At 51.6% G+C, this 27,965-nt stretch overlaps 12 protein-coding genes across 12 annotated transcripts; 4 read left to right on the top strand and 8 right to left on the bottom strand.

Annotated features, from left to right (window-relative positions):
• Positions 1-10: 10 nt before the first annotated feature.
• Positions 11-1,864, bottom strand: AUEXF2481DRAFT_25604 (uncharacterized protein; the record flags this gene model as incomplete). Its single annotated transcript, XM_013492578.1, has 1 exon — positions 11-1,864. One exon carries the CDS (start codon positions 1,862-1,864, stop codon positions 11-13), a length of 1,854 nt encoding a protein of 617 aa, XP_013348032.1.
• A 720-nt stretch (positions 1,865-2,584) lies between these two features.
• On the top strand, positions 2,585-3,707 carry AUEXF2481DRAFT_1205 (uncharacterized protein; the record flags this gene model as incomplete). The annotated part of the gene is made up of 3 exons (XM_013492451.1): positions 2,585-3,138; positions 3,232-3,365; positions 3,421-3,707. The coding sequence occupies 3 exons, from the start codon at positions 2,585-2,587 to the stop codon at positions 3,705-3,707; spliced, it is 975 nt and encodes a 324-aa protein (XP_013347905.1).
• Positions 3,708-3,960: 253 nt separating this feature from the next.
• AUEXF2481DRAFT_25602 (uncharacterized protein) lies at positions 3,961-5,996 on the bottom strand (the record flags this gene model as incomplete). Its single annotated transcript, XM_013492577.1, has 9 exons — positions 3,961-4,109; positions 4,163-4,316; positions 4,369-4,820; positions 4,874-4,925; positions 4,977-5,150; positions 5,210-5,303; positions 5,355-5,362; positions 5,456-5,508; positions 5,564-5,996. 9 exons carry the CDS (start codon positions 5,994-5,996, stop codon positions 3,961-3,963), a joined length of 1,569 nt encoding a protein of 522 aa, XP_013348031.1.
• A 1,440-nt stretch (positions 5,997-7,436) lies between these two features.
• On the bottom strand, positions 7,437-8,914 carry AUEXF2481DRAFT_35643 (uncharacterized protein). The gene is made up of 2 exons (XM_013492714.1): positions 8,257-8,914; positions 7,437-8,196 (listed from the first exon to the last, which is right to left on the bottom strand). The coding sequence occupies exons 1-2, from the start codon at positions 8,800-8,802 to the stop codon at positions 7,918-7,920; spliced, it is 825 nt and encodes a 274-aa protein (XP_013348168.1). The 5' UTR covers positions 8,803-8,914; the 3' UTR covers positions 7,437-7,917.
• Positions 8,915-9,472: 558 nt separating this feature from the next.
• Positions 9,473-11,297, top strand: AUEXF2481DRAFT_192293 (uncharacterized protein). The gene is made up of 2 exons (XM_013492994.1): positions 9,473-9,618; positions 9,669-11,297. Exons 1-2 carry the CDS (start codon positions 9,559-9,561, stop codon positions 11,160-11,162), a joined length of 1,554 nt encoding a protein of 517 aa, XP_013348448.1. The 5' UTR covers positions 9,473-9,558; the 3' UTR covers positions 11,163-11,297.
• A 264-nt stretch (positions 11,298-11,561) lies between these two features.
• On the bottom strand, positions 11,562-12,172 carry AUEXF2481DRAFT_45753 (uncharacterized protein; the record flags this gene model as incomplete). Its single annotated transcript, XM_013492785.1, has 2 exons — positions 11,562-11,969; positions 12,044-12,172. 2 exons carry the CDS (start codon positions 12,170-12,172, stop codon positions 11,562-11,564), a joined length of 537 nt encoding a protein of 178 aa, XP_013348239.1.
• Positions 12,173-13,332: 1,160 nt separating this feature from the next.
• Positions 13,333-14,669, bottom strand: AUEXF2481DRAFT_61697 (uncharacterized protein; the record flags this gene model as incomplete). Its single annotated transcript, XM_013492818.1, has 2 exons — positions 13,333-14,269; positions 14,329-14,669. The coding sequence occupies 2 exons, from the start codon at positions 14,667-14,669 to the stop codon at positions 13,333-13,335; spliced, it is 1,278 nt and encodes a 425-aa protein (XP_013348272.1).
• A 189-nt stretch (positions 14,670-14,858) lies between these two features.
• Positions 14,859-15,855, top strand: AUEXF2481DRAFT_192057 (uncharacterized protein). The gene is made up of 2 exons (XM_013492993.1): positions 14,859-15,172; positions 15,463-15,855. Exons 1-2 carry the CDS (start codon positions 14,949-14,951, stop codon positions 15,653-15,655), a joined length of 417 nt encoding a protein of 138 aa, XP_013348447.1. The 5' UTR covers positions 14,859-14,948; the 3' UTR covers positions 15,656-15,855.
• Positions 15,856-17,639: 1,784 nt separating this feature from the next.
• Positions 17,640-17,885, bottom strand: AUEXF2481DRAFT_58777 (uncharacterized protein; the record flags this gene model as incomplete). The annotated part of the gene is made up of 1 exon (XM_013492793.1): positions 17,640-17,885. A coding segment is annotated over one exon (246 nt), but the record flags the coding sequence as incomplete, so codon positions are not given.
• A 1,758-nt stretch (positions 17,886-19,643) lies between these two features.
• Positions 19,644-20,217, top strand: AUEXF2481DRAFT_1198 (uncharacterized protein; the record flags this gene model as incomplete). Its single annotated transcript, XM_013492450.1, has 3 exons — positions 19,644-19,649; positions 19,698-19,853; positions 19,906-20,217. 3 exons carry the CDS (start codon positions 19,644-19,646, stop codon positions 20,215-20,217), a joined length of 474 nt encoding a protein of 157 aa, XP_013347904.1.
• A 509-nt stretch (positions 20,218-20,726) lies between these two features.
• On the bottom strand, positions 20,727-23,028 carry AUEXF2481DRAFT_192037 (uncharacterized protein). Its single transcript, XM_013492992.1, has 3 exons — positions 22,430-23,028; positions 21,516-22,375; positions 20,727-21,461 (listed from the first exon to the last, which is right to left on the bottom strand). The coding sequence occupies exons 1-3, from the start codon at positions 22,671-22,673 to the stop codon at positions 20,895-20,897; spliced, it is 1,671 nt and encodes a 556-aa protein (XP_013348446.1). The 5' UTR covers positions 22,674-23,028; the 3' UTR covers positions 20,727-20,894.
• A 1,279-nt stretch (positions 23,029-24,307) lies between these two features.
• AUEXF2481DRAFT_1196 (uncharacterized protein) lies at positions 24,308-25,325 on the bottom strand (the record flags this gene model as incomplete). The annotated part of the gene is made up of 4 exons (XM_013492449.1): positions 24,308-24,723; positions 24,780-24,925; positions 24,980-25,041; positions 25,098-25,325. 4 exons carry the CDS (start codon positions 25,323-25,325, stop codon positions 24,308-24,310), a joined length of 852 nt encoding a protein of 283 aa, XP_013347903.1.
• Positions 25,326-27,965: the final 2,640 nt, after the last annotated feature.

The following is a 27,965-nucleotide window of genomic DNA, read 5'->3' as shown; positions in this document are numbered from 1 at the left end:
TTCCGTCGTCTCACATATCAAGTAGTTCCTCGGCGTAAGTGTCCAGCTCGATGATTCTGAATCGGCCGTCCCACTTCTTCTGCCAGGCTGCCTTCTTATAGGCCAAACTAATGTTCTTGCTCCAACTGACGAGCTCAACTCTCCATCCCTTCTTCAAGGCACGTTCGGCCATCTTGAGGAAGCCTTCGGAATATTCAGCCTGAGCGGCGTCACCGGTGGCCAGCACCATGGTAGAAGGAGTCTCGGTGTCAACGATAGATTCCATCATTTTCAGGTGGATGATCTCGTCGACACCCTGCTCGATATACCTTTCGGGAGCATAGACGGGACCAGTGTTGCCCGTTTCTGAGCCACTGCCCGCACTATCTCCTCCAGTACTGGTACCATTCTTGTAGCCGCTGCTGCGTCTATGCCACTTCTTCTCCTGTTCCTGGAAAAACTTCTGGCGCTCGGTGAGCTCTCGCGCTTTGAGCACCTTGTCCAGGATGTTGCATTCGTAGCCGACACGATGGGCTACATCGAAGGCGGCCATGTGGGGCTTTGAACCAACCAGGCAGCGTTTGGCGACAGGCCTACGGCGCTCCATGAGAAGAGCCAAGGCATCGAAAGAAAGGTCCACCTTAGGGACGTGTACGTGCTGCGGAATGTCGCGAGCACGCTTTAGCTGATCGTGGAAGCCAATGAAAATGTTAGAGGCGTCGACGAAGACGTGAATGCCGTTAGGGTCATTCGAATGAGTGATTGAGTTTGCGGGACTGACGAGACTTGCTCTGTCCTCGTAGAAGTCACCGATGATCTTCAAGAGGAGGGCCCAGTTGCGGTCCTCGCCAGAGCGAACGGTCTTGGGCTGGATAGCCGCACGACTGTTCTTGGTGGGAGTCTCGCTGACTTGCTGTACCTTGTGGAAAGGATTTGCGTTTGCGTCGGCGGACTTGTATGGTGTAGATGCGGTACGTGTAGGCTGTACAGAAGCGGGAAGCAGGGGAGAAGTCTTGGTGCTAGCAAATGGAGTCGAGACTGGCCATCGCTTGTTGAACTCTCTTTGGTGCTTGGATTCGGGAGTCTTGGGTAATGTCTTGGGTAGAGACTTCGGTAGCGAGTCGAAGTCGAGGGGCTCAGGCTGGGGTGGGGTGGAAGCCTTCTTCTCTGGCTGGCGAGACTTGGTCGTGTTGGCGGCATCGACGGCCACAAGCTTTGTAGCTGGGATCTTGACAGGACTCGAAGGAGGTTGAGCCTTGCCGACAAGCTCGGCAGAAACGACGTGGGTGCTGGCCTTGCGAGCGGGCGTCTCGTAGAAAGAGGGAGTGTGGAGTTCGGGCTCGTCAATGTCGCTGGTGGCCTTTGCAGCACCAGCGGCTTGTCTTTGCTCCCTCTCTTTCTTGTTCTTCTTCTGACGTTGCTTCTTGGTCAACTTCTTGTCGTCTTCGTCGTCCTCTAGCGGGGCGTAGTCTGTGAGATCGCCGAGATTGACCTCGTCTCTCCACTTGATGCCACCCTTTGTGATGCGCTTGCTGGGAGTGCCATAGGCGGCGCCGTCACTAGCATAGTCGGCCTTCTCAGGCATGCGCTGTTGAAGAGTCGGGGAGGCATTGGCGGGCTTGGGTGCGGGTGAGTTGAGGGGAGTGCCCAGGTACTGCCAGATCTTGCCAAAGTCGCCCAGCGATACGCCCTCGTCGACGGCATTGAAGTGCTGCAGCGGTGAGGCAAGTGGTAACGAGGATGACTCGTTCATACTGTCGTGTTTTGTGATTGAAGGACGTGCCGGCATGTCTTTTGCTTGAGAATTGGTTGGAGTGAGTGTGTTGATCAGCTCGAGGACGTGGGAAAAGTCCCAGGGCCTTGTGGACTGTACAGCGGCAGCCATGATGGGCGTCAGGCAGGCAGGAAGCGATGAGTGTTGTGGCGGTGGTGGGGTGGGGGTTGCTCAAGGGTGGCAATGTGTGGGGGCTAGATGTAGAGGGCGCGAGAGTGGTGTTGCAGGGGTGAGCAATGCTCGGGGGTAGTGGGCGTGTTGTGTCTGCGAGTGAGGGACTTGAGCATAATAATGTGTGGTGCTGTTCTAGAAGGCGAGGAAGGCAAATAGTCAATTGACCGCCGCTGCCCATGTAGTCATCCTTGCCCCACATCAACAACCAACCCAAAGCCCAAAGCCCAAAGCTCCGCCACCGACCCTGACTTTCGCCCGACACAAAGCACTTTCTCTGATCTATCTTGGCTATGCTTGACAAGACCTGAACCTCTGTTCTCTTATGATGAATAGCTGGTCAACGTCTCTTCACACTTCTTCATCGCAGACTTGTCGGATTTATCATATCTCTCCATCGTTGTCCCTCATGTTGACGACGCTTTCGCAATGTCGAGTCACACACAAGAACAAATGGTACACTCATTGCTTGCTCTTACACAAGTCTTATACACCAGTCCATCTATACTAGATACTTCATCAATATCATAACTCATGGCCACAACTCCTCGGCTACATTTCTCATTCTCTAATCACTGAAGCCTCGGGCCTCGAAGCCACCCCAGATCTCCATCTTCAACTCCACGTCTCCATACCATTAACCCTACACAACCTCAAACAATGTCCGCAGACTTTTGGGCCGGCTATGTCTCCGGAGCAGCCGGTATAATAATTGGAAACCCTTTGGACATAGTGAAAGTGAACCTGCAACGAGGAGACCGTGGCGCCCCTCTTCTCTCGACAACCACAACATCATCATCACCAGTCCTATTACCTACCTCCACATCCCCAGCAACACCAGCCTCAACGACAACGACCAATGCAGCCAAAAACCTCTCCACCCTTCTCAAAGGCACCGCGGCCCCTATCCTCGGCTACGGCGCTCTAAACGCTCTGATGTTCATAACCTACAACCGCTGCATGAACCTCCTGCACCAAAACCCTTCCCATCCCACCTCGCTCTCAAAAACCTGGCTTGCTGGTGCTCTAGGAGGTCTTGCAACTTTCCTGGTTTCTGCACCTACAGAATTGATCAAATGTAGAGCACAGGTCAGTGGGAGTGGAGCCAGTTCTTGGGGCATTGCGAGGGAGTTGTGGAGGGAGAGGGGTGTGAGGGGCTTATATTGGGGTGGTGGGGTCACGAGTTTGAGAGATAGTGTTGGTTACGGGTTTTAGTATGTCTCTTCTGTTCCTTGCTTTGCCGTTCTTCTTCTTCTGGGGACAGGTCAGATCTGTTGATGGGAAGACAATGCTGATACAATTCACAGTTTCTGGTCGTATGAGTTGAGTAAAAGAGCCTTGATCTCGGAAAAGGCAGAAGGTGAAAAGCCAGAATGGATGACCATTTTACTCTGTGGAGGTATTGCTGGTGTGGTGACGTGGGCTTCCGTCTTTCCTTTGGGTACATTTACTTCCTCTTTACCTTGTTTGTGGAGAACGCTGACCGGATTGTGTAGATGTCATCAAGACCAGAGTCCAGACCCAGAATATCACAAGGTCACGGCCTGGTACACCGTCGGGAGAGCAGTCTGTACTGCCATCCTGCGACTCGGGTCGCTCGAGTACCATGCAGATCGCAAGACGGGCATATCGAGAAGAGGGCCTTTCTGTCTTTTTCCGTGGCTTGGGTGTTTGCAGTTTCAGAGCCTTCTTTGTAAACGCAGTGCAATGGGCTGTATATGAATGGATGATGCACGTGTTGCTTCCTTCTCAGACCAGAGTAGACGATGGCACACGTTTATAGAATTATAGAAACAAGACTTTTCATTAAAGAAGAGAAGGGTATACCTTCAGCTATCTGTTTACTAATGAAAAGCTAAGGAAATGACCAATTCTGAGATTGAGTGGTGCAACCATATCATATGTAACCCGTAATGCCATCACTTGTCAGATACCGTTTGATCGTTAGACAGCATTGGCAGTCAAGAAGATGCTAGTTAAGTCATTGCTTCAGAAAGATGTCTTCGTAACCATCCTTCGATAGGCGTGAAGCAGGTTTACATGATTTGGTCCTGGGTGAGACCCATGGGCATGCCGCCCGTCTGTTCTTGACCTTGCATGGGGTCCATGGCAGGTTGCTGGTTGGAGTATCTGACGTATGTCAAGCCGAGAGGACGGCCACCATACTGGTAACCAGAGAACTTGGCTGAGGAGTTGTTAGAAGATATCGCAATTGTGAAACATGAGGTAAAAACTTACTAATGGCAGTGGCTGCATCGTCGACGCTACCAAACTCAACGACACCGGTTCCGCGCGAGCGACCGTTAGGCTCGTACTGGATCTCGGCACGCTCGACCTTGCCAATGGTGGTGAAGAGCTCGACGAGATCCTCGTTGCTAGTGGACCAAGGAAGCTATTCTTGTTAACACTGTATCACCGGAGCGGTGTGAGAGAACTTGACTCACGTTGCGGACATAGATGACCGGACCAGGCTCGCCACCAGAGGTTGCGAAGTCGGTGAATGGGTTGGGAGGAGCGGGTGCGGCAGGGGGGCCACCGTGGAAGCCACCCTGAGGAGGACCGTTGAACCCACCCTGGAAACCGCCACGACCACCTCCGAATTGCTGACCTGCGAAGCCGCCACGACCGCCCATGAAACCTCCGCGACCGCCGAATTGTTGGCCTGCGAAACCTCCACGACCACCCATGAAGCCGCCACGGCCGCCACCAAAGCCAGGTGGGCCGGCGAAACGGTCTTCTCTTACCTCGAGAACGCGGCCGTTCCAGTCGTATCCGTTGAACTGCTGGATTGCGACTTGGGCATCGTCGGGGTTGTCGAAGGCCACGATACCTGAGCCCTTCATACGGCCGTCGGGGGTGACGTGTACATCGGCGCGGACGACGGTACCAGTGTGAGCTACATCAGGTGTCAGTAAATTTGGCGGATACTCAGGAGGCGTTCCAACTCACCTGCTTGGCGGAACAGATCCTTGAGATCTTGCCAGCCAACAGTGTAGGGAAGCTAAAATCACAGTTAGTAACATTACTTTGCTGCTAGGAATGTTAGACGAACGTTGGAGACGTAGATTTGACGGCTTCCACCAGCCATCATGCCAGGGCCACCACCACCACCCATGGCATCGTAGCCGCCGCCACCGAAGCCGCCACGCATGGGGCCTCCTTGGAAGCCACCACGCATACCGCCGGCTTGACCGCCGCTGCTGAAGCGGGGTTCTGCTTCACGATCCTGCGAGAGAAGAGGTGAGCGAAAAAGGTCAATCTTCCAAAGGAGGGATTGTAACACACCTCGCGGACGTAGACCAGTCTGCCCATAAGATTCTGGTTCGAGAGAGAGTTGACCGCGTTCTGAGCTTGATCTCTTGTTGCATATTCCACAATTCTGTCACATGTTAGCATTTGTCGACGACAAAGAGCTTTGGACAGAGCTTACCCGCATCCCTACAATCACCCGGAACAAAGTCCTTCCGTCAATCCATTGTCCTCAAAAAAAAAAACCAGCCAGGGAAACCAGCCAAAAAATCATGAGCCCACCTTCGACATTCCATTTGGGAGAAGCAAGACATCGGCGAAAATGACCTCACCAGCTGTGGACTGTCAGCATGTATCCAAGCATGTGTCTGTACTCCCAATCTTGCTTACCTTGGCGCATAAAGTCCTTGAGGTGGTGCCACTTAACATCGTAGGAGAGGTTGCCGACGTAGACACGACGGTCTTGTTGAGAGTGTTCGCGCACAGTCTGCATCATTTGTTCTTTGGCGACGACGCGCTCTTCAAAGTTTCTAGGGGTAGCTGCTGAAGCACCTCCTTCACGGTCAGAAGGATAGGCGTTGTTGGGAGCGTAACCGGGAGCGGCGGCGGAGCCGTTGACTGGAGAGCGGGATCTACGTTCGTCTCTTCTGTAGTTGTCACGCGAGCGTGAGCGGGACCTGGGAGAGTAAGATCGGCGACTGCTGCGACGAGCGGGACTGCGGGAGCGACGGCGCGAGCGAGATCTGTCACGCTGGGTGGGATCAGTACGGAGCCTTAGTGGTAACTGATCAGAGCGGCGGTGAGGTGTTGGTGAAGGCAGCATTGGTGAGCAGTAGGCAGGCAGGTGTGAAGCGATTGATGAAGCTCAGCAGCGGAACCGACTTTGGTCTCTCGACTTGGGAGCTTTCTGACGGAGATTCTCATTCTCTGCGGGTAGTTCGAAAGTGCGGGTGGGTAAGAGCTGTGATCGCAGGTGACAGGCGACAAGCTCGAGTGATGTCGAAGTGAGGGTGATCAAGTGAAGGCCAGCGCAGATGCAGGTGCACCTCCAGTTCGATACAGAAGCTCGAGACCGCGGCAGGTGCCTATGCCTTCCTCCAGCGCGCCTTCCCAGCACGCGCTGCGACGAGTCGGTCGCGACTGCACAACCGCCCAGATCCGACCCATCGACTTGTCAAGCTCCATCATAGCTTCCTCGCCAGACACACCTCCCACTGAGCGAACATCGTAGCTGCCCACCCAATGCCACTGCCACTGCCACTACCACCAATGCCAACGGTCGCAACACACAAACAACAACATGGGAAGCTGTCAACTTACGCTCTCGCGGGGACGGTACGAGTCGGAGTCTGTTTGCTGAGTGATAAGCCTTTGGGTGACGAGGGGAAGGAGAGATGGGGAGAGGCTTAGGGAACATACCACCCATTGTACGGCAACGGAAGGGTAGAGGTTGAGCTGTCAAGCGCCGGAGAAGTGCAGAGCACAGCTACTACAACGGAAGGAATGACAGGGGTTTGCCTAAAGCGCAACTCTGCGTTAGAAGATGCACCAATGAACGTGAATGGACAACGAGTCTTGATGATGGCTAAACCGGCCAAGTAGTGTAAAGCCAATGCTACGCGAGTATCGAGGCCCCCAAGGAGCAAGCAACCACTGCCACCACTCAAAGATCGCCCGATTGACACCGCCGGCTCGTTGTGCCCCCTCTCGACACTACACATCAAGGGTCCCCTCAATAGCCCACGGTAGCCAGCCTTGGCCAAGACTCCAATGCCCACGAGTCTCATGTCCGTGAGTCGCCCGACCAGTCCACCACTTGGGTGCTTCTGCACTCACCTTGATAAGATGGCGCGCAATCACCAGACGTTCGTGATGCAAGCCTTTGGATGTCTGTGAGTCGATATGCTCACACAAGCAGGGCGAGCGGAAGTTGCTGACGTTTTGATGATGTGGAGTCGTTGTGTTCCGGTGCAAGAAAGGTCGTGAGATGCGATGCGCGAAGGTCTCTAGCTGGCACATCGCGCTCGTAGACGTGGAGAATGCCAAGCAGAATCACTCACAGCCCGTTCCAACCGTTCATTCATCATCACGACACGCTGACCGTTGTGGCCAGCTGAATCATTGTAACGCTACCGACCGTACCTTACACTACTTGGTATAGGTGGTTGTGGCTGAGAGCATCACTGTTGGTCTAATCCTATCTGCCCCGAGATGATGGGTATCCAATATAATTCACACTACTTGTTAGCCGAGACAGTCTGTAGGGGTTACCAACACGATGGACAAGCTGATATCACCTGTTTGTCAGACCCGAGCCGTGCATACAGGGTGCTCGTGCCGTTGTCGCGATTAAACATGACACAACACTACGCCAGCATAACGACAGGGTCGATCTGCTTTGACTTATTACGGTAAATATTTCCATATGCTATCTAAACTTCCATGACTGTTTGAGCACTGGAAGGTGAGGCGTGCTGTACATTGCATTCCTAGGCAAGAGGCTCAAGAACTCTTGCAGGGTTTGTGTGATGCCCAGGGGTCACGAAAAGAATGAACCCTAGTAGCAGAAGACTATCGAGTATTGAAGAGTGATATCGTGGCTTCATTCAGAAATCTAGGAAGCCTTGATTGAAGTGAAGTATAAGGGCCTTGAAGACCAGATGTGAGTTCTCTTGCCCAACATCCGCTACAAGCCATGCTAGGTTATTTCTAGATTACAAGACGCAAAGGGTAGCGCACGTGGCTTAGACAATGGTCTCGAGCTTTCTGGCGTATTCAAGTGTGTTCTCGATGACCTTGTCGCTTGTTGAGAGAATGTCCTTCTCGCCCTGTGCCAACTCTTCTTGCTGAGCAGGGAAGTAGATGCGACCCTCCTTGGCAACCCAGCCACGCGACTGAGCGAACTGAATGACAGCGCCTTCAGAGTCCAGGTATAGGAGGTTCTTTGCGTTGGAGATGGGCAGGGAAGGGTATGCGCGCTCGCTGCACGATGCGATTTCGGAGCGGATTGTGTTGACAAGGACCTTGAGAAGACGTGTTAGCATGAGGTGATCAAGAGGCGGTGATGGATGGCCATCATTTACCTCTGAGAAGACAGCGAACTCCGGGCTGGGCACTCTCTCCTTCTTAGTCTCGCCCCAAACACGATCGTAGCTGCCCTCCATCAAAGCCTGCTCCAGTCTCATAGGATATTGGATGAATGCGTCATCGTCCAAGCGCTTTCTTCCACCGAACGCCATCTCGAGGCCCTCAATAACAGTGTGGAAGCCGGCGTAATCTCCCTGACTCAGCAGGAGTAGTAGGTAGAGACCGGTGATCTTGCTCTGGTTGCCGTGCTTGTCGTGGGAGCCCCATCGTTCATGAGGTAATGAGTAGAATGGCTGGAGTTGTTGGAAGTAGCGTGTGAAGGACTCGGGATCCCTTTGGCGAATCGAGACGAAGGCACCGATCTCGAGGACCTCGCGGGCGAGAGCGAGGTGCTGATGGGAGGTCTTCTGGTTTGGTATGAGGGCGTGTAGCTTGAGCAGCTGGATTTTTGCTTGTGACAACAGGGAGGTTGCGTTGCTGAGGTTGCTCTCCGACAGCGAGTGAAGCTGCTGGATTGTCTTCTTGACGTCGCTCTCTGACATGTTGATGTGAGTTTGGTCGCCTAGTGTTCGAAGAGGTGATGTGTGCACGTGGGCGAGAGTCGGTGATGGAAATGGTCGCAGAAGATGGAATGTTTCTCGATGATGGTCGCAATCGCCGCCCATGAAGCTACACACTCCATCAGACTGGCGTTCGTCACTGAAAGCTCAGACCATCGACCATCAACCCGCTCTCTCGCTCGCGACAAATCACTTTCTCCCAACTCCATCTCTAAACGTCCACCCTCACTAACACTTGCAAACAAGCAACACTTGCAAGACAGCCTCCAACTTTCTCTTGGGAATCTATCTGTTCATTCACCTTGCCCTTAATCGAAACACGGCGAATCATTCGCCCGAACATTTCCTTCAAGGCCTTGCATTTCTATCTAAACATCCCACTTTTGCTGGTCCATGATCCCATGCCTTTCACCGTTCGCAGACCATGTTAATGTAAGTCTTGGAATGATTAATCAATGCTTGCTTTCCGACCGAGTGGTCTTCTGTTCGAGGCGCCCTCTCGGGCGGCCATCGGGCCCGTCGGTCGCGGAATCCCTCCGTGACTAGATGCCGCTTTGTGAATCCGGGAGTCCGGGGTCTTGACCCTTGACCAACGGCATCGGTTCCTCCACATCACATGCCATTGTTTGGCGAGCTACGGTAGGGAAATGTTTCCATCTCTCATATTGTCCTCTTCTTGTCACCCTCTTCAGTAATTCTTGCGTATCGGTTCTCTTGCTTCGGTTATCCTTCGCAGCCATGCCTTCAATCGTTCTCAGTCTGCGAACAGCAGGACATCTAGCCAGAAATGGCTCAAAGGTACCCAAGCACCGGTGCTCAGAGCCCCTCACCAATCTAACCACGCCCAGCCTCATACCCTACTCCGCACTTTCGCATCCTCGGCCAGAAGATCAGAAATAAACAAGGTCTATTCCTCAGCTGAGGAAGCTGTCAGCGACGTCAAGGGCGACAGCACACTACTCTGCGGTGGCTTCGGTCTTTGCGGTGTACCAGACACGTTGATCAATGCTGTCAAGAACAAGCCTTCAATCAAGGGCTTGACAGCTGTGTCAAACAATGCTGGAATCGTCGGCTCTGGTCTCGGTCTGCTTCTCGAGTCCAAGCAGGTCAAGAAGATGATCGCAAGTTACGTTGGAGAGAACAAGGTCTTTGAGAAGATGTACCTAACTGGAGAGATTGAGCTTGAGCTCACACCTCAAGGTACTCTTGCCGAGAGATGTAGAGCTGGTGGTGCTGGTATTCCTGCCTTCTTCACCCCAGCCGCCTTTGGAACCATTGTCCAGACTGGAGAGCTTCCAACAATACACAACAGCGACGGATCAGTCGCGCAATACTCGACACCCAGAGATGTCAAGGTGTTTGACGGAAAGAGCTATGTTATGGAGGAGGCCATCAAGGGTGACTACGCCTTCATCAAGGCATGGAAGGCAGACAAATTGGGCAACCTCATGTTCAGATTTGCAGCACAAAACTTCAACGGTGCCATGGCACGTAACGCAAAGGTGACCATCGTTGAGGCCGAGCACATTGTCGAGGTCGGCGAGATCGATCCCGCATCAGTACACGTGCCTGGAATCTACGTCGACCGTGTCATTCAAGCAACAGAACCAAAGAACATTGAGAAGATAGTCAACGCAAAAGACCCCGCCGAAGCCCTCAACTCACTCGGAAGTGGTGATGCGGCCAGTAAGCGCGAGCGCATTGTGCGAAGGGCAGCCAAGGAGTTCAAGAATGGAATGTACGCCAACCTGGGCATCGGCATGCCAATGATGGCACCCGCTTTTGTAGATGAAAGCGTCGAAGTCCAACTCCAATCAGAGAACGGTATTCTTGGTCTGGGTGCCTATCCTCAGAAGGGTCAGGAGGATCCCGACCTCATCAACGCCGGCAAGGAGACAGTCACATTGCGCCCTGGTGCCTCAGTCTTCGGCTCAGATGAGTCCTTTGCCATGATCCGCGCCGGCAGAATTCACATGACCATGCTTGGAGCCATGCAAGTATCAGCAAGAGGCGATCTCGCCAACTTCGCCATGCCCGGAAAGATCAAGGGTATGGGAGGAGCCATGGACTTGGTGTCCAACCCTGAGAAAACAAGAGTGGTTGTGACCATGGAACACACTGACAAGAAAGGTGGTCCCAAGATCATGAAGATGTGTGAATTCCCCCTGACTGGCAAGGCTTGCGTTTCGAGAATCATTACCGAGTTGGCTGTGTTTGATGTTGACTTTACGACTGGTTTGACTTTGATCGAGCATGCTGAGGGAGTCACTGTGGAGGAGATCAAGTCAAAGACAGAGGCACCTTTCAAGGTTTCCGAGTCACTACAGGTTATGCAGCAGTAGATGTTGATCAAAAGCAAACTTACGATAACACTCTTTGTTATCAAGACAGTGAATGTGATGATGACTTTTGAAATGATGTTTTTACAAGTGATGTACAAAATGCTCTTCCTAGGACGCAGCTGGAGTTGCTGACCCAGGAGAACTGTTGAAAGAGAAGAAATCCGTAGGAACGCCAACCCAATGCGTGTATAAAGCAGGAGAGACAGGGTCCTCTTCACCTCTGATTTTTTTGGCGCTCGTGGCAAGAGTCGACAAACCCTGCCGGACGTAATGTCTCCCTGCTCAGAGAAGCCGATGCCTCTCTTTCTCTCGTCTCCTTTTGACTGTCTCCGTCTCCTTCTTGACTCGTGCTTGACCCCTTCCAGGAGTGCGTGTGGTGTTCCCTTCTCCTCCCCTCAATCAAGGCACAACCACAACCCCCATACTCCCAGCCTGCGCAACAACACTCCTCGCCACCCCCTCCAAACTCAACCCACTCAACCTATCCTCCGCATGCTTGATCCTCGCAATCTCAAAAACATGCTTCAAGCTCACCGTCCCCACAACACCCAAGCCTCCATTCCCCGCTGCCAATTGCGCACCACTTGCTTTTCCCAGCCCAGACATGCCAGCTTTGGAATTCGGGCCCGCCACGTTTCCAGCACCGCGGAGTTTATTCTTCTTGGCTTCGACACCGGCGGCGAGGAGGAGTAAAGATGCGGTGGGGGGTGTGCGGAGGTCAAAGGTGAAACTGCGGTCGGGGCGGACTGTTACGCGGGCGGGGATGGGTGTGCCGGGGATGTAGTTTGCGGTGCGCGCGTTGAATTCCTGTGGTGTTCTCGTCAGTAACTATGCCTTGTCTTCTCTGTGGTAATGTATAAGGTGGGAGGATGAATACACACCTTGCAGAAATCCATAGATTTTACACCTTTGGATCCGAGAGCGGGTCCGACGGGTGGTGAGGGCGAGGCTTGGCCGGCGCCGACGATGAGTTTGACGATTTGGTCTGTTTGAATTGCTTTGCGCGCCATGGCTGTCGTGATGTGTGGTGTGTAAGGTAAATGCTGGTATGCGCCTGCCCAATGTCAATCGCGATATCTCGAAGTCGGGAAGATTTTGTGGCCCGTGCTTGGAGGATGGCTGAGGGGACCACCCTGGATGTATTATCTGGTAGCATTGTTCGTACCACATCTACCTGCATCTACACTATGTTGCTCCGAGACGTGACCTGGATCAGTTCTGAGTTGTGTGTTGTTATATTTGAGCCCCGGAGGGCTCAGTTCAAGAACAATCGCCGTGCTGACATTGACGTTTGTGGCATGTATGTTTTCGAGTCTCCCAGGTACATTGTTACGCATCTACCACAGCACATCGAATAGGCCAAATGGGAAGATAGCGTGGATTCTTGATCATTTGTATTCGAACATTTGGACATTATGCATTACAGTAAAGGGGAAGAGAAGACACCCACCCGAAAAGCACCTCGGTGCTCCACCGATAGTCAGCCACTTCCCTTCCTCTTTCCTCCCCCAATTCCATGTTCATCTCCTCTTTGTCAATATCTCCACATTACCCATCTCTTTGCCCAATCGGCACCCTCAAAACTCCACGTATGATGTCCTCTAACAATCGCTTGTATATCAAAAACCCTCAAAGGCACATGTCCTCGCGCATGTGATGCGCTATTGAGGCTGCCCAGAGTTCAACTCCCATTTTGGGAACAAAACCTTTCCGTCATTAAATCCCTCCTTTCGCTTTATTGGCGTTCTCGTACATGTACATTTCCTGCTCGTCGGACCCCCATCGCCGTTGTATGCATGCCGTAAAGTTGATGATAAGAAGAAATAATAGACACAGGTCGTAGCGAATGACGAAGAAGGGTATCGAGAAGGAAACTCATAACTCCTGGTGAACAAAACATATCCAGGAAAAATGCACAAGAATTGCCGGTCGATGAGGATGAGAGTGATAGAATATTCCAGTGTTCAGATCCTGCTCGGTTTGTTGAAGAGAAAGCGCTCCACGCTTCAAATGGTCCCGAAGATGTTGTCATAAACACAAGGCGAGATATGTGTCCGGGCGAATATTCGAGTCGCGCATATGCATAGACTTCCTGAGGAAAATATTATCGTGAGACCGTCACAGAAGTCGCTCAGTCGTGGAAAAGACGACAAGCTTCTTGATCAGCGACTCATGACTTTTGTTGTGGCTTCTGTTGGTAGTACTCATTGTCCGAGGTGGAGGCCAGAGTGTCGCCCTCCCAGGACTCGTCAACGGGGCTCCTTGCACCAACCGAAGGGCTTCTGCTGGATGAGGCCACCGAAGACGAAGAGCCAATGGTCCACTCATCGCCACTATCCATGCCGAAGTTGGCCGGGTGGAAGTCGTCCTCGGCCAAATCGGTGAGACCATAGGCATGGCCGTCTCTTGCTTCGCCAACCTCGACGTAGTCGTAATCCCAACGGAACATCTTTCCGGGCTGCAGTCTAGGCAAGAATTTGCCCTTGGCGATGTAGTAGGCACCGGCAGAAAGCAAGCTGCCACCAACAAGATCCACAGCGTAGTGATGAGAGAGATACATGGTAGACCACCACAGCCAGCCGGTGTAGATGATGAACAAGGGGCGGAGCTTGGGGAAGGTGTGGCTCATGAACAAGGCCTCGATAGTGGCACATCCCGAGTGCAGCGAGGGGAAAGCACCAAAGACCATGGGCGAGGCGGTGAAAGTCGAAGTGTATAAGTCGATGCCAAAGAGCTTATCAATAGCGGCCAGACCGGCGGGAGAGCCTTGCATGGAGTAGTTTGCCGGAGCAAGACCGTACATGTTCTCGTACCACGGAGGCGAGCAGGGAAAGAACAGCTGAATCATGACACCAGTCAAGTTCATGTAACCAAAGGCTCTTGCGAAAGTAGGGGTGGTTCCGGGCGGGCCGAAGAGGAACATGAGGCCTGAGCAGACGAACGGGGCACCGAAGTGGGTGATGCCGTAGGGCAACCAGGCGAGGACATCGAGAACGACGGCCTTGTGGGCTGAGAGGATGTTGCTCAAATTTGCGCCGTAAAGGATGTTTTCGAGGGCGGGCAGAACGCGGACCCAGATCGGAGGTCTGTATTCGCCGGAGATGAATCTGTGGAAAAAGGCGTTAGCTGGTCGATTCTGAGCAGGTTTGCGCAAAAGGTGACTCACTGGCAGGAGAAGAAGAAGACGAGCCAAGCGGCAATTGGCAAAAAGGGCAGGAAGAATTGGCGCGTGACGGGCAACAGCAGCGACAGCATCAACAGCGTAGCCACGGTAGTCTTGACCATGGGACCGGGCGATTGGATGACGCAGAGGGCGAAGATGCCGACGACGGCGAGGAAGAGGTATTGGGCATCGTAGACGGACCACTGGTGGTCGCGGAGCGAACGCAGAGTGTCTCTTGGGTTGAAGCTGGTCTGCAGGGCCGAGATGGACGAAGTGGGCGTTTGTCTGCTTCTGATCTTTGAGCGCGTGCTGCGGAACTTGCGGCGGAGGCGGTGCGGGAGCATGGTCGGTAGAGATGGGAGGAACTTGTTGCGTGTGAAGAAGCGTTGCGTCGACTCTTCGTCGTTGCTGGCGCCCCCAAGGGCAAAGTATTTGCTGCTCATTCTGTGTCTGCCTGCTGCTTTGTTGTTTGGCAGCTGCGGAGGAATACGGCTAGTCGGGGATGCAAGTGGTGGTGATAATAACAGAACAGAACCAAAGGCGGGCACCTGTCGAGTCGCGAGCAATGTCGAGGAGAAAGCGTCGGCGAGAGAAAAGTCACAGGCTCGCTCCAGGTGCTTAGGATGCTAGAGGGCAGTTATGAAGTAACCATCAACTTTGGCTCAACTTCCGTCTCCCGGCAAGCGGCGCAACCGCTAACCCACTGCCAATGCCAAAAGCCGTCCTGCCAATTTGCGACGCCCACCAGAATCCCATCATTCCGCCGCTTTCGACCAACTTTGCATCTGCTCGCGTGCATTATTCCTTCATCTCCGACTCATCCTCCAGTGCACCATCTCTGCTCGAAGTGAGTCTATCCTTCTCTTCTGCTGCTCTACATGCCCTATGTTCCATCAACATGCTCTGTCCGGCTGCCCTCGGAAGCTGACACATCCGTCACCAAAACTTTCCCTCAGCCTTCTCCCAAGCCTCGCTCGTCATGCCAGTAGATAAATGCACCACGCACAACAGGAACATACCATCATCATGTGCATGCAAGAGTAGCAGGGCTTAGCAGTCATCCTCCTTCCTTCGATCCTATCGTATCCTCTTCGTATAATCCCATCTATTCTCCCTAACTTGATGCCTGAAATCAAGATCATCAATTTCAAAAGCTTCGATCATCGCGGCTACCGAACAGAAAAGCTCCGAGTCGTGTATTCCTTCCAAAAGTAGACCCCCGTACCTATTCCTCCGCAAAAACCATTCGAGCGACTCATCCGTAGAATTATGTCCATCTCAGCTCTATGCAGACATACACCGTTGTATGAAACCACGGCGACAAGCGTAACTTTTACATCTATCGATTGTGACTTGTCACGGCAATGCAAGCCTCATGTTCGTTTCACAAATAAGGCTGACTTGCAGAGTCAATCGATAGCATCTCAATTGCTTGCCTAGGTATTCCACGACCCATGACGCTTTCTTTCTTTTCACGCCAACAAATAACGGTTCTTGTCCTGTTATGCCTCAGCCATCAATTTATGCTCTCCTTTATACACGATAAAAAAAAGGAGCCACCATTTTTCTACTTCACCGGCCCTTCTCTCCCTCACCGTCCAAGCAAGAAGAAAAACTCTGCTTTGCTCGTTCCCGTTTACTGAAAATCACCCATCACGGTGAGAAAAAGTGGTCGGCAGAGTCGGCCGAAAACTTGAAATCTTTTGGTTCGGAGTATCGGATGCAATCTCATGCCGAAATTAATCATGCATCAAGATTTTTCCCCTTTCCCTTTCCCTTTCCCAACAAAGACTTGTGCAACACATGGTAAGAGACACTTGGTTGAGATGCAAGTACGGAGAATTAAATCAGCGGGCAGACATACTTTCAGGTACGCTGGTGATCAAACCAGCTGTGCTGGTCGTGTTGCGTGTGACCAAAAGACCACCACGCCTGCATATTGCCATGTTTTTGTGCTACATGTATCTTGAAACCCTTGCATGCTCCTTCCACACGGGTGTAAAAAAAGTGTGCATGGATGTGTGTCCGTGTGTTTTTGTGTTTTTCTGGTTGACACAGTGACCACTTGATCCCCCATCGAATACGGGTGCCCTTGATCGTATTCTCCCTCCAAAGACTCGGTGAATATTATTCGACATCATTGGCAGGCAGAAAAGACAGGTGAGAGACAGCGGCTTTATCGCAATTCGCTGGACGGGAGATGGGAGATTCGACCGGTAGAAAGATTGACATTTCTACCGTCATGTCATTATGGAGGAAAAGGAGGTAAAGTATTGCATCCGAAAAACACTCATTGCTGTTGTTGCATTGAAAGGCTCGCTATACCGAAACGTTCGAGAAAACTCCCATGTAAAAAAGCATAACATATATCAAGAAACCATTCCCGCTGTGTCTCGTTTGCGCTCAGAGAAAATCATGATACATCATCTTCCTTTGTCCCTTTCCAGTATTTGCTTTGCACATGTCTCCCATATCGTCCTTCGTCAATATGCTATATTCGTCAAAAGTCATGTACGTGAAGTGTCTTTTCCATCCTCATAAATTGATCATCCACAAAAAGATCATCCCTGTCGTGATCGTAAAGCTGTTCAATGGCTTTCCAACCAAGCATCGAGACTAGCATTGAACAGCGCGTCACCAGGACCGCCGTACATGCTAGCATTGAACTCGAGCATGTCCTCTGAGCCCATGAACGCACTCTCAGCAGCATGAGTGGTATTGGGTGAGAAGTTGTCTTTCTCATCTACGCTTTGGCTTGAGGAGGACGCTGCGGGTGATAGACATTCTTCTTCTTCTTCGATTATGATGGGTTTGCAGTCGATGGAGGAGAAGGAGAATGTGTTGTTGCTGGAACCGAAGGGTTGACTGGGGCATTGACTGCTGGGTGGGGGACTGTGGGGGAGTTGAGGTGGTGATGAGGGCATGATTTTGACATCCATAGCTGGGAGGGAGTGGATGTCGATGGCAGTGTACTTGTACTCCTTCTTGGGGGAGGTGTTGCCAACGGAGAAGGGTGAGGTGGGAGGAGTGTAGCGGGAGAGCTCTTCGACAGAGTATTTGCCTTCTTGTTGTTGCTGTTGTTGCTGGTAGTTGGAAAAGTCCTCGTCGTCGAAGTCGTCATTGACGTTGGCAGCAGGGGTGCTGGGGTAGCTTGCCTCGCTGGCGGAAGAGCTTGCATATGCGGTGTACTCGGAGTTTCTGCGTGCGTTTATCTCTCTCTGATGGGCGGCTCTCTCAAGACGCTCAGAGATGTCAAAGGGGGTCTTGCGAGGACGACCGCGTCTGGCTTGAGAGCGTTCGTAGCCAGGAAGAGCACCATCGCAGACTCCGCGTTGACGATGACGGGTGAGTGCATCTTGTCTGGCGAAGCCGTTGCCGCAGGGGCACTTGTGAGGCTTATCACCACTGTGGATCTTTGCGTGACGCTTGAGGTCGTGCTGTCTGACGAAGCACTTTCCGCAGTGATTGCATCTGAACTGACGATCACCGAGATGAGTCTGAACGTGGGCACGAATGTTCTCCTTGCGGCCAAACTTCTTGTTGCAGCCGTCGAAGAGACAAGTCCACTTGCCGTCGCAGTGATCTTGAGGGCTGATGAAGCGCTGGACATCCTGGGCCGAGATGCCGGTGTCTTCGATGGTAGCATCAATGTCGAGATTTTGCAGCATGGCCTCGCGAGGAGAGACAGCAGATCTGTGGGGTGAGTCCGTGTAGTAGCCCATGTTAGGAGTAGCTTCACCAGAAAGCATCATCGAATCGTGAGCATAGGTGTTGTGGCTGGGAGCAGGAGAAAGAGCTTCGTAGACGGTAGGCATAGGGTTGAACTTGCTGTCCATAGGCGAACGCATAGGAGAGCTGGGATCGGCCATTGATGAGGTGTACGAAGGCGTGCAAGCGTAGTCACCAGCGAATGACTCCTGGTAAAGGGATTGAGAGTCTTGGAAAGGTTCCTGTACCTGGACAACGGGGACGTTCGCATACTGCACGGGCATATGCGACATTCCCTGGTGCATAGGCGATACCGCAATTGAGTTGGGCATAGGCGAGACGTCAAGAAGAGGTCCTTCAGGGTGGCCCGACATGGATTGTTGGTAGTTTGAGCAAGGAGTGGTTGGTCGCGTGGCAACAATGATTGGCGCAGTGGGCATTTGAGGTTGTGATTGGGACAGTGGTGTCTGAGGAACATATCCGTATGTGCGGTATACTGTCTGGATATGTTGTTCGAGGTTCAGGATGGCCTGCTTTGCTTGCTCTGCCGAAGAGATATCCTGTTCCACAAAGGCTGGTCTGAAAAAGTGCTGTTGGTTAGGGTCCATGGGATAAAGTCCCGGCTGGTAAGGTCTGTGCTGCTGCGTTTCTTGCACTGAATGCTGTGATGATGGTCGTTGTTGGTTAGTTGACATACTTACTTCTTGTCGTGATAGAAGAGTCATGCCCTGGTCGATAGAAAGTCCACGGCGGTGGCCAGTGGGACGTTGTCTTGACGAGGTAGACATGTGTGTGTTGATCATCGGGACCTCGAGCGAGTTCTGTCTTCTGTGTAGTTGACGTCGTCGTTGGACGCTCGAGGTCTGGTTGTGAGTTGACAGCATATTGGTGGTGAAAGATTGAGTCCGGATAGGGTTAGTTGTCGAGTTGGTCGAGGATAAGTTAATATCTCGGTATTCCGGATCTGTTTGGGCATTGGATCAGTGTGTGCATTACTGTATAACAGAAAAGGAAGCAAGCGATTCATACCTCACGCAGTGCAAGCCGCGTCCGCCGGGCGGAAGAGTGTCTTAGAGTCTGGTCAGGCGCGTCGCACTAGAGCGAAGCTTTGTGGTTCGGTATATGGGCCTAGCGGCCTGTGGAGAGGATGGTTTGGAGGAGTTTATTTGGCAAAGAAGATGGAGATTGTTTGTTTGCAGACAGATGATATCTACAGACTTTGAAAAGGAGGAGTTTACAAGAAATCAAATGCGACGGGCAGACAGGCCTACTAATGAGGCCTTTGCTCACATGGGGACGCAGACTGGCGCTGGTTGCTAGGTGAGGATGGACTCTTTGAGCTGTTGCTGCGCAACGTGACAACGCCATGCAGCATGACGAGCGAAATCTTGGTTTCGTCCCGCTCCTCTTTTGGGGCCGCTTGCCGCTGTCGTTCGCTTCTCCCCACTTGACCCGAAGGCGGTGAGTCGAGCCATCTCGATCAAGCAAGATGATCTAGATTAGATAGCGCGACGGCCTCGATCTGGCATGTGAAAGCGGACCCAGAATTTGTCGCCGACGAGTCCATCCACACAACTCGGACTCGAAGCAGACCTGTCCCATCGCGCAACATGAAGGTGAGAGCCTCAAGTCTGAGCAATCGGCTTCTTAGCTGACTTTACAAGATTCTCGATGCTGGTACAGAGGTCCTCGACGACTTCGATGTCCTCAAGTTCATTCGCGACAAGCGCCTTCAGATCAAAGCCGAGAAAGAGCAGTCCAAGGAAGAGGGTCGCCCAAGCACTTTCAGGCCCGCAAACCTCATGAAAGCGTTGCAGAAGGTTCGGAGATTCATCTTACTCGCTCCGATCTATTGCGCTCACAACGTACCAGCATGAGGAACATCTCAACGACAAAGAACGTCCCTTCCTGAATAATCCTCGATACGACAACGATTCGCGCTACCTGAACAAGCTGATGCAGACTCTGGGTCCAAGAGTCCAGCTCACAAAGTCCGAGTACTTGGTTCTGGCCAACCAACGTCCGTATAGACGATCCCACCTTGCCGCCATGATCGAAGATGCCGATACTCGCTTCACAACAGAAGAGCAGAACTTCATCAGAGATGCCGTGGTTGACATTCTGGGCCTGTCAGAATTAGATGACCCGAACTTGGACTACACCCCCGTCGAAGTCAAGGGTTGAAGCATCTTGTCCAGTCACAGTCAAAAATTGGCAAGAAACGAAAGACTCGGTCGCGCTCGATGATAGTAGCCCCTATGGACTACATACACATCACCTACAAGATGTCCAGTCGCCGCACCGTGTACATGGTTGAACATGGTGTGTACGAAGTGGCCTCGTCGGGAAAGCAAGAAGACTGATTGTGGGAGGTCAAGCCGAAGCCGACGACATCGTGAAAAGGCATACGAAGAGACTACAGATGGCAGAACGATTGAAGAAGTACACTCAATCCGGCATATGCATTGAGCAGAAGGCGAGGCTTCTGTCCGTCTCGACTCCATCAACCTCGTAGATTCTGCCATACTACTCTCGGCTCACCACAGCTGTCAACAATGAACATTATTACGCCATCGCGTACAAACATCCCCATACTCGTATATTCAGCTCTCGCGTTCTTTGTTCCAACAAATCTTCCAGCCGAGGCTACCAAAAACCTTGACCGACAATCAATCCTTGTCAGCTTTCAGCTCATTTCTTCAACGCCATGTCGACGCTATCACCGTTGCGATAAGCAACCATTTAACCTTCTTTTCTACTCAACGCGCAATCATCCAAAACAAGATTTTGAAAAACCCATGTCATGTCCTTGAAAATATCTGATCATCTATATCGTAAACTAGTAATGTGCAAAAGAAAATCTAGCCTTCCACTCCCCACCCACCCAACGGATCAGGTTTTGCCGTATTGTGTTTTCTAGCCTTTTGAAGTCTCTTGACTCTATTTACCATTGTGCCGATACTGACAGGACCGATGATTGTGCAGAGCAGAATTGCCCAGGTCGCTACGAGGAAAATATCTGAACTTTTACCGTCTTCTGTGCTGCCGAAGACGCCATTGCTTTCTGCCAATGAGGAGATTAGGAAGCCGATTTCTCCTCGTGCTACCATTGCACTTCCTAACATTAGGGATGGGTATAGGGATTGTGGCTTTGGCAGTTTACGGGGCGCTTGTCTTTTGCGCTTGGAGTTTGCTGAGGGAGGTTGCTGCGCGGTAGGTGAAGCAATTGCAGTTTCGTTGGCTGATGCTGTTTCGATGGCTTGCTGGCTCTCGGGTATTTGCACTTTTGTTGGTGTGCTTGAGAAGCGTACGAGTACGAGACCACAGGCCAGTTTGGCTACAATCATGAGGATGGTGTAGACGATACCACGCCATACGATTGCACCGCTGAACATCTGTGTAATGGGGATTGAGAAGCCGATTGAGGCCTTGTGTATCAGTCAGTAAAAGAGCTTGCGAGAAGAACAGATAGAGTCACGAACAAAGAAGAAGGGCTTCAAGATGGCGTTCACGGCTGGTGCATACATGTGCTCGTAGATAACGGCACCTCTCAACTTCTCGTGCGTCGCGGATACAGGCTGAGTCGCGGTGGTCTCCGAAGTCGACTCTTCAGACGATGGAGAACTTGAATGTGCGACGCCGTCTGCTGATGTAGGAGAGATATTTTTCCTTTTGGACTTCTTGTTTTCCGCGACGGCTCCAGTGCGTTGCTCTTGCAAGGTAGTGCTGACAAGAGCATCCCACCAGTTGATAACAGCTCCGGCAATATAAGCTGCGAAGAGATTGGATGTACCCGCATAGGTCGATCCAGTAACGAGACCCAACAGTACCAAAGTGTGGGCAATGAAAGCTGCAACAGGCGTGCAAGCCCAAATACGCAGTTTTGACTGTTCTTTCTGTGCGGCTGCTGTCTGAGCAAAGATACGCTTGGTGATAGGCTTGATCACTGCCCAGCAGACAGCGGGCACGATGACCGCGAAGGCGATGGAAACAAACACTGGTCTGATCACTGTGACGGCAGAGAAGGAGTCGGCAGATTGCCCAAGGTTGGAGATGACTTGCACCATGACGAGGCCAGCTACATCGTCCAGCATTGCAGCACTGGACAAGATCACGCCAAGTCTGCTTTTCTCGAGCCCACTGGTGCTGAGAATAGTGAAGGTGGTGCCCAAAGAAGTCGAGCAGAGTGCAGCTCCAGCAGCGAAAGCCTGAACGGGAGTTGCCCCTAGCAGTCCCATCAAAACATACGAAATGCCGATAGGCAAGGTGATACCAATAAGAGCTACGAGTCCAGAAAGATAGATGTTTGACCAAAGGGATGCAAAAGACGTCGATAGGCCACCTGCAAAATTGTTGTTTAGCCACAAACAAGCATGATCAGAAGGGGTAGATATACCTTCGTAAACAATGAGAATCAAACCAAGATAGCCTAACTGCATTACAGTATTCTGAATCTCTTCCGACAGCCATTCGGCACCCGGCGTACCCCAGGCCACGCCGATCAGAATCTGACCCACAAGACCACAGTAGATGGCATTATCAAGAACCCAATTGATGCCATTGAGGACGAGTAAGAAGGACGCCTGGATGAGAACTGTCACGATGTCAGGCTCGTGGTAAGGAAGCGCGGCAAGCGCCATCTTGATGGTGATTGGAGTAAGGAGATGTTTCTCAACCCTTGGCTTGCCGGTTGTCTATCTTATGTCCAAATTCACAATGAGTTCATGTTCTTTTCTATGGGTTGGCCATCAGCGAAGAAATGCGCGAAATACGACGTCAACGCTTCACTTGGCGCGACAACATTGGAAGTCAAGCCTCGAACATGAGTACTCAACACATTGCACTGCCCAGGAGAGTATCGAAAAATTGGTTAAGCATAGCAGACTAGCAATGAGCATGTGACCTGTCGTTGGATGCTCCGCTAGGTGAGAGAGTGCAAGTGGCGAGGATGGCGAAGCAGGCCGTGCGGCCCCAACACCTTGATTGCCCCCCATCTGCTTCTTAGAACTCCTGGCGACCAAGATTGATGGATGTGGATCAATCATAACCAAATACGCCAAGTCTCACGTCTAGGATACCGAGAACTATTGCCATGCCCATTATAACGCCGTCCGCGGTCATCAACCTTGGTCATCATCTTCTTCGTGCAGCCGTCTCGGTCAAGCCTTCTCGACCTCTCCCTTTCCTTCTACGGCCTCATCCTGACTGATGCTCTTCCTCTTACTTTGGCTACCTCTCCTGAAGAAATCTTTGATCGCTTCTGTCTTCGATGCCCCGTTACTGCTATTCGAATGTAACGACCAACTACTTGATCTTCGACGGCCATGTTCTGCTAGTGCTGTCGCAGTATGTCAGTATTCAAAATCAGCACTGGAAACAGATGTCCAGTAGCAGCCGAGAAAGGCTTGAGCAGGCGATGGGAGGAGTTTACCATCATGATCCTCGTTACTTGCAGCCTTTTGCAACTCTTCTTTGATCTCTTGTGGCGGGACTATGATGATACACGCGTCAGTCCATGACTTCACTAAGCCCGGCCATGGAGCAAGATAAGGCAACAACACGCACTCAGATTTCCTCTCCCTCCTCTGCCTATCGAGACGCGTTGCGGTGGTTGAACGTGCTCTCCGCTGCTTCTTCTACTTGAACTTATGGTCGCCATGTCGAGTCGTGCTTTCCTCTACTTCGATGGCGTAATTGAAACGCTGTTTAAAGTTTCTGTCGTCTTGTTGATGTCGATTCCTTCAAACAGAAGTCTTGAACTGGTAAGTGATGTCTTCTTGTTGTGCAGTTCGTATAACAAGATCACAAGTCTAAGTTGTGAAGAAATCACATTGATGATTTACTAGGGTAGGAACGATGGGAATCGCGGTATCTTCTCTGCTTCCATCTTAATCCTCTAGGTCAATCTTTCCTTCTGTCCCTATGATGCCCTTTGAACTTTACAACTACCGAGGCACGACGAGATCTGCAAGAGCTAAAATGCTAATTGATAGAAAAGTGTATTCGGGTCTTACGTCATCGTAAACATTTCTCTATTCACAAAGACGTCACACGAAGTCATCGCAGTGCAACGGAAAAACATGCTGCTTTATCCATCTATGTACTGAGTGATGATCCAACCGACCTAATATATCACCCAAACAAAGACTTCACCAATCCACCCACGCAATGTAACATGCTCGATAATTTCCAGAGACCATTCGCCAGCTCGGAGGCCTTGACGACCATCGGTCGTAACCCATTGTCTCACCGACGTCGTCTACCGAAATGCACTCTAGACAGGCCCATCGATAGCATTATCAGGACGAGCATTCTCCTTTGCAGCCTCAGCCTCTGTCCCATTCTTAGGTCCAAAGTAACTCGGCTCCTCGTTATAATCTCTCAGCTTGAGTCCCATACGACCAGGATTGATATTCCAATGTCCAGCGGGCAACACAATCGAGAACACAGGTTTGGCCAAAAAGTCCAAGACGCCACAGAATACCGCTTCCGAGTCTGGTGGGATCACGTTGGCGCCTTCGGAGACGCCCCAGCAGATTGGGTAACTGAGCCGGATGAGGAGGGCAAGACATCCACAAAGAGTGTTGGTGCGGTAGATGTCGTTGCCGAGATGTTTGGCTTGTCTGCGGCCTCCGATTGCGAGATTCCAAAATATGCCGAACATGGCGACGGTACCGAACGCCCAGAAACCTATTGCACAGCGTCAGTCTCTGCGTGAATCGAAGGTAAACGTAAGTATCACTCACCCCACTTGTAGCGAGTACGGACGAGAGCACCAACCAGGCCGGTTACGATCATGACTTCGTCAAGGAAGATAGTCCAGAGGATAGTGGGCCAAGGTAATCCAGCAGTAAGAAGAAGGTCCATCAGCAGCAAAGGCGTAGTAAAGAACCTAGCTCCATGCCAGTAGTTCCCACGCTTATAAATGCATCAAGACAAGACTCACCAATCAATATACCGAGCGTAAGAGATCTCACAATTGCTACCAGCCACCTTAGCATCAGTCCTCTGCCATTCACCATCAATAGGCGTCCATCCAAGATTTGAGCCCATGGCAAAGTAACCAATACAAGCAGTAAAATCAACAGCAGCAGTGATGTAGAAAAAGTGCGGTCAGCACGTGGCTTAGTAGCAGACGCAACAATGATGCTCAAAGCGACAAAGCCCATGACTGCGCAGATGGCAAAGTAAAAGTCGGAGCCTCGGGTCGTGATGGTGATGTCGACGTGTTTTCCATTTTTGGTGTTTCCGTTTACTCTGACTGCATCGTTGCGTTTCTCGAGCCAGTCCATAATTGTTGGATGAGAATCTGTGGATGATGGAAGGCAGAGATGCTGATTTGAAATTGAGCAATGGAGATGAGACTGACGAAAGCGGTGAATATGTAGTCGTATCAATCATCACAGGCGCAATCGTCAGAGTGTATAAACATCACTGTGTGCAAGTCACCGATACGTCAGAATGTCGTGAAAGCGGCCGGCTTTTCGTTCACCACGAACTACCCTCTCGTACCATGGAGGGTTGCTCCCCAGATAACAACGAGACGCACATTGAATCGGATTGGGTGATCAAAGATCCCATGCTGAGCTCATAGATACCGAGCGCGAAGACAACTGCAATGTCGTGATGTGTTCGGGTTGAGCGGGATATGATTCAAGCACATGAAAACAAGCACATCTTCAGCTTGAACGAGAAAGCACCGTAACAGCAGCAATACCTTGAGACTGCAGACACTATGACGAAAGTATGATCTGTTGCATGTACAAGCGACCACACTCTGTAGTCGCTGTACCCCGAGTTGCCCCTTTCTAGACCTGTGGTGATCAACAGGAAGATCACCTCGCACTTTCTCGTTTGATTGTAGAGATCTGTAATATCAGAACGATCATGATTATTACGCTAATTGAATTTCCTCTGTATCCTTATCGTTCTTACCACTACCATTGATATTTATCTGCATTTCCAATCTTGGTCCGACTACAAGAGAACGACAGCAAGCAAAAACATTGCCACAGCAATCATGGCAGAGCTCTGGCTCGGACTGTGTTGGCCATCGCTGATAGTTGTTGCAGTCTGTTCCGAAGCCGAATTGTCAGACTCAGTAGAAGCACTCGTCGCTGCCGACGTAATCGTTGGACGAGTTGACAGCGTCGGAAGTTCCGTAATTCTCGAACTCGATGCGGTCCTCAACACGGAACTGGTAACAAGCCCTGATGTTGTAGTTGCAATGCCCTGCCAGATATAAACGCCTAGTCCTTCCGTCGTTCTCGATGTCCCAGACTGAATCACAATTGCGGTCCCATGGGTAGCGATACTGAGAGTCTCACCATCAACAGTGATAGCTGGACCACCAGGGAACAAGGTCTGGGAGGCTATCACAACTCCAGAGCTCAGGGGCGTAAGCGACAACTGCTGTGAGCCAATCGAGAGTCCGAAAACTCCAGAAGCTGCTGTGCCTAGAGTCGTCGTCTGACCGTCCACAACAATATTTCCTGAAGCATCGGGCGGTAAGCTGAAGACAGTACCGCCGATCGTGATGTCGCCACCACCAGGTGCTAATGTTTGCGAAGCAATCACGAGGGGCGTCACAGATGCAGCTGCTGCAGTGTATGCTTGTGATCCAACCGTAAACACATCTTCCGGTCCAATGGCTTGTATCGCAGTCGTCTGCCCATTGACGACCACTGAGCTTCCCGAAGTTGGCAGAGAGTAAGTTGTTCCGGAGATCTCAATGGCTGAACCACCTGGACTGAGTATCTGGCTTCCTACAATATATCCGCCAGCAAGGAACGGCACTGCTGTTGCGCTGCCGAAAACGACGGCTGAAATGGTGGGGATACCGGTCGATAAAAGAGAAGTGGCGCCATTGAGGATGATGCTGGCACCCAATGCTGGCAGCGAGTACGTCACATCCGAAATCACAATTGCTGAAGCTCCTGGGCTGAGAGTCTGGCCTGCGACGATGTAGTATGCACCAGAAGACTCTGGCCTGGCTGTGACGCCATCTATGATTAAAGTCGCCGGAGGCTGAAGGGAAGCTTGGATAGTAGAGATTGGCACCGCTTGACCGTTGGTTACAACACCATCTCCAGAGGGTGACAAAGAGTATGTGGTGCCAGAAATCTCGATAGCAGGACCACCATGGCTGATAGTCTGGTCTGCTACCACATACACGTTCGATGCTACAAGGCTAGCGGTAATCTCTCCGAAGATGATAGCTACAGGTGGCAATGTTTGAGGGCCAATAGTCGAGACTGCCACAGTGCCTCCGTTAATGACAACTTTGCCTCCGGTTTGTAGTGAATAACTCGTTCCAGAGATATCGATAGCAGAAGCTCCAGGGAGTAGAGTTTGGCTTCCAATAGCATATCCGGCAGAGTTAACTGGTGCTCCAGTCATACTACTCGCCTTTTCCAGTGTCAATGTTTTAGTGACAGCAACTTCTGTAGCCTCGACGGGATTTCCATTGACGACGAAACTACTCTGTGTCAAGTCGATCGAGTACGTCGTACCAGAGATTTGGATTGCAGATCCGTCGGGCGCTAGTGTCTGACTTCCAATAGCATACGCACCCGAAGCTATCTGAGTGGCAGTCGCGTCGCCGATGACTACAGGTGGGGGCGCCACGGCTTTGGTTGGCGAAGAAGAGGTTTGCAGAGTTGCTCCGTTCGTCGGTCTGCCCTCTGAGATCGGCTCATCTGGTGAGACGGCCGTGTTGATTACGGATGTGCTTGGAGGAAGTCGTGTTGCCGTCACATCCCCAATGATGACCACAACTGGATTACTTGACTGGACATTCTGAGTAGCGAAAGCCGTTGTCGAAGGATTGGTTTGAGATAAAGCTGGTGGTGATTCAGGTGTCCCTTGACCACCAGTAGGCTGAGTGGGTCGATCAGAAGGGTCATCGTGTGGCGAGGCTGACGAAAGGTCAG

Source organism: Aureobasidium subglaciale, assembly GCF_000721755.1.
Source record: "Aureobasidium subglaciale EXF-2481 unplaced genomic scaffold scaffold_1, whole genome shotgun sequence".
Lineage (NCBI taxonomy): Eukaryota > Fungi > Ascomycota > Dothideomycetes > Dothideales > Saccotheciaceae > Aureobasidium > Aureobasidium subglaciale.
The sequence above is the reverse complement of the archived record's forward strand: the minus strand, read 5'-3'. Positions and strand labels throughout refer to the sequence as shown.

What these genes read in the sequence shown, in the direction of transcription:
- AUEXF2481DRAFT_35643 (XM_013492714.1), bottom strand. Translation starts at nt 8,802, where the DNA reads ATGTCAGAGAGCGACGTCAAGAAGACAATCCAGCAGCTTCACTCGCTG. An exon ending in AGTTCGCTGTCTTCTCAGAG is followed by an intron (nt 8,197 to 8,256) that starts GTAAATGATGGC and finishes CGTCTTCTCAAG; the next exon opens with GTCCTTGTCAACACAATCCG.
- AUEXF2481DRAFT_192293 (XM_013492994.1), top strand. Translation starts at nt 9,559, where the DNA reads ATGCCTTCAATCGTTCTCAGTCTGCGAACAGCAGGACATCTAGCCAGA. An exon ending in TAGCCAGAAATGGCTCAAAG is followed by an intron (nt 9,619 to 9,668) that starts GTACCCAAGCAC and finishes AACCACGCCCAG; the next exon opens with CCTCATACCCTACTCCGCAC.
- AUEXF2481DRAFT_192057 (XM_013492993.1), top strand. Translation starts at nt 14,949, where the DNA reads ATGCTAGAGGGCAGTTATGAAGTAACCATCAACTTTGGCTCAACTTCC. An exon ending in GTGCACCATCTCTGCTCGAA is followed by an intron (nt 15,173 to 15,462) that starts GTGAGTCTATCC and finishes CCTGAAATCAAG; the next exon opens with ATCATCAATTTCAAAAGCTT.
- AUEXF2481DRAFT_192037 (XM_013492992.1), bottom strand. Translation starts at nt 22,673, where the DNA reads ATGGCGCTTGCCGCGCTTCCTTACCACGAGCCTGACATCGTGACAGTT. An exon ending in GATTCTCATTGTTTACGAAG is followed by an intron (nt 22,376 to 22,429) that starts GTATATCTACCC and finishes ACAATTTTGCAG; the next exon opens with GTGGCCTATCGACGTCTTTT. An exon ending in TCTTGAAGCCCTTCTTCTTT is followed by an intron (nt 21,462 to 21,515) that starts GTTCGTGACTCT and finishes CTGATACACAAG; the next exon opens with GCCTCAATCGGCTTCTCAAT.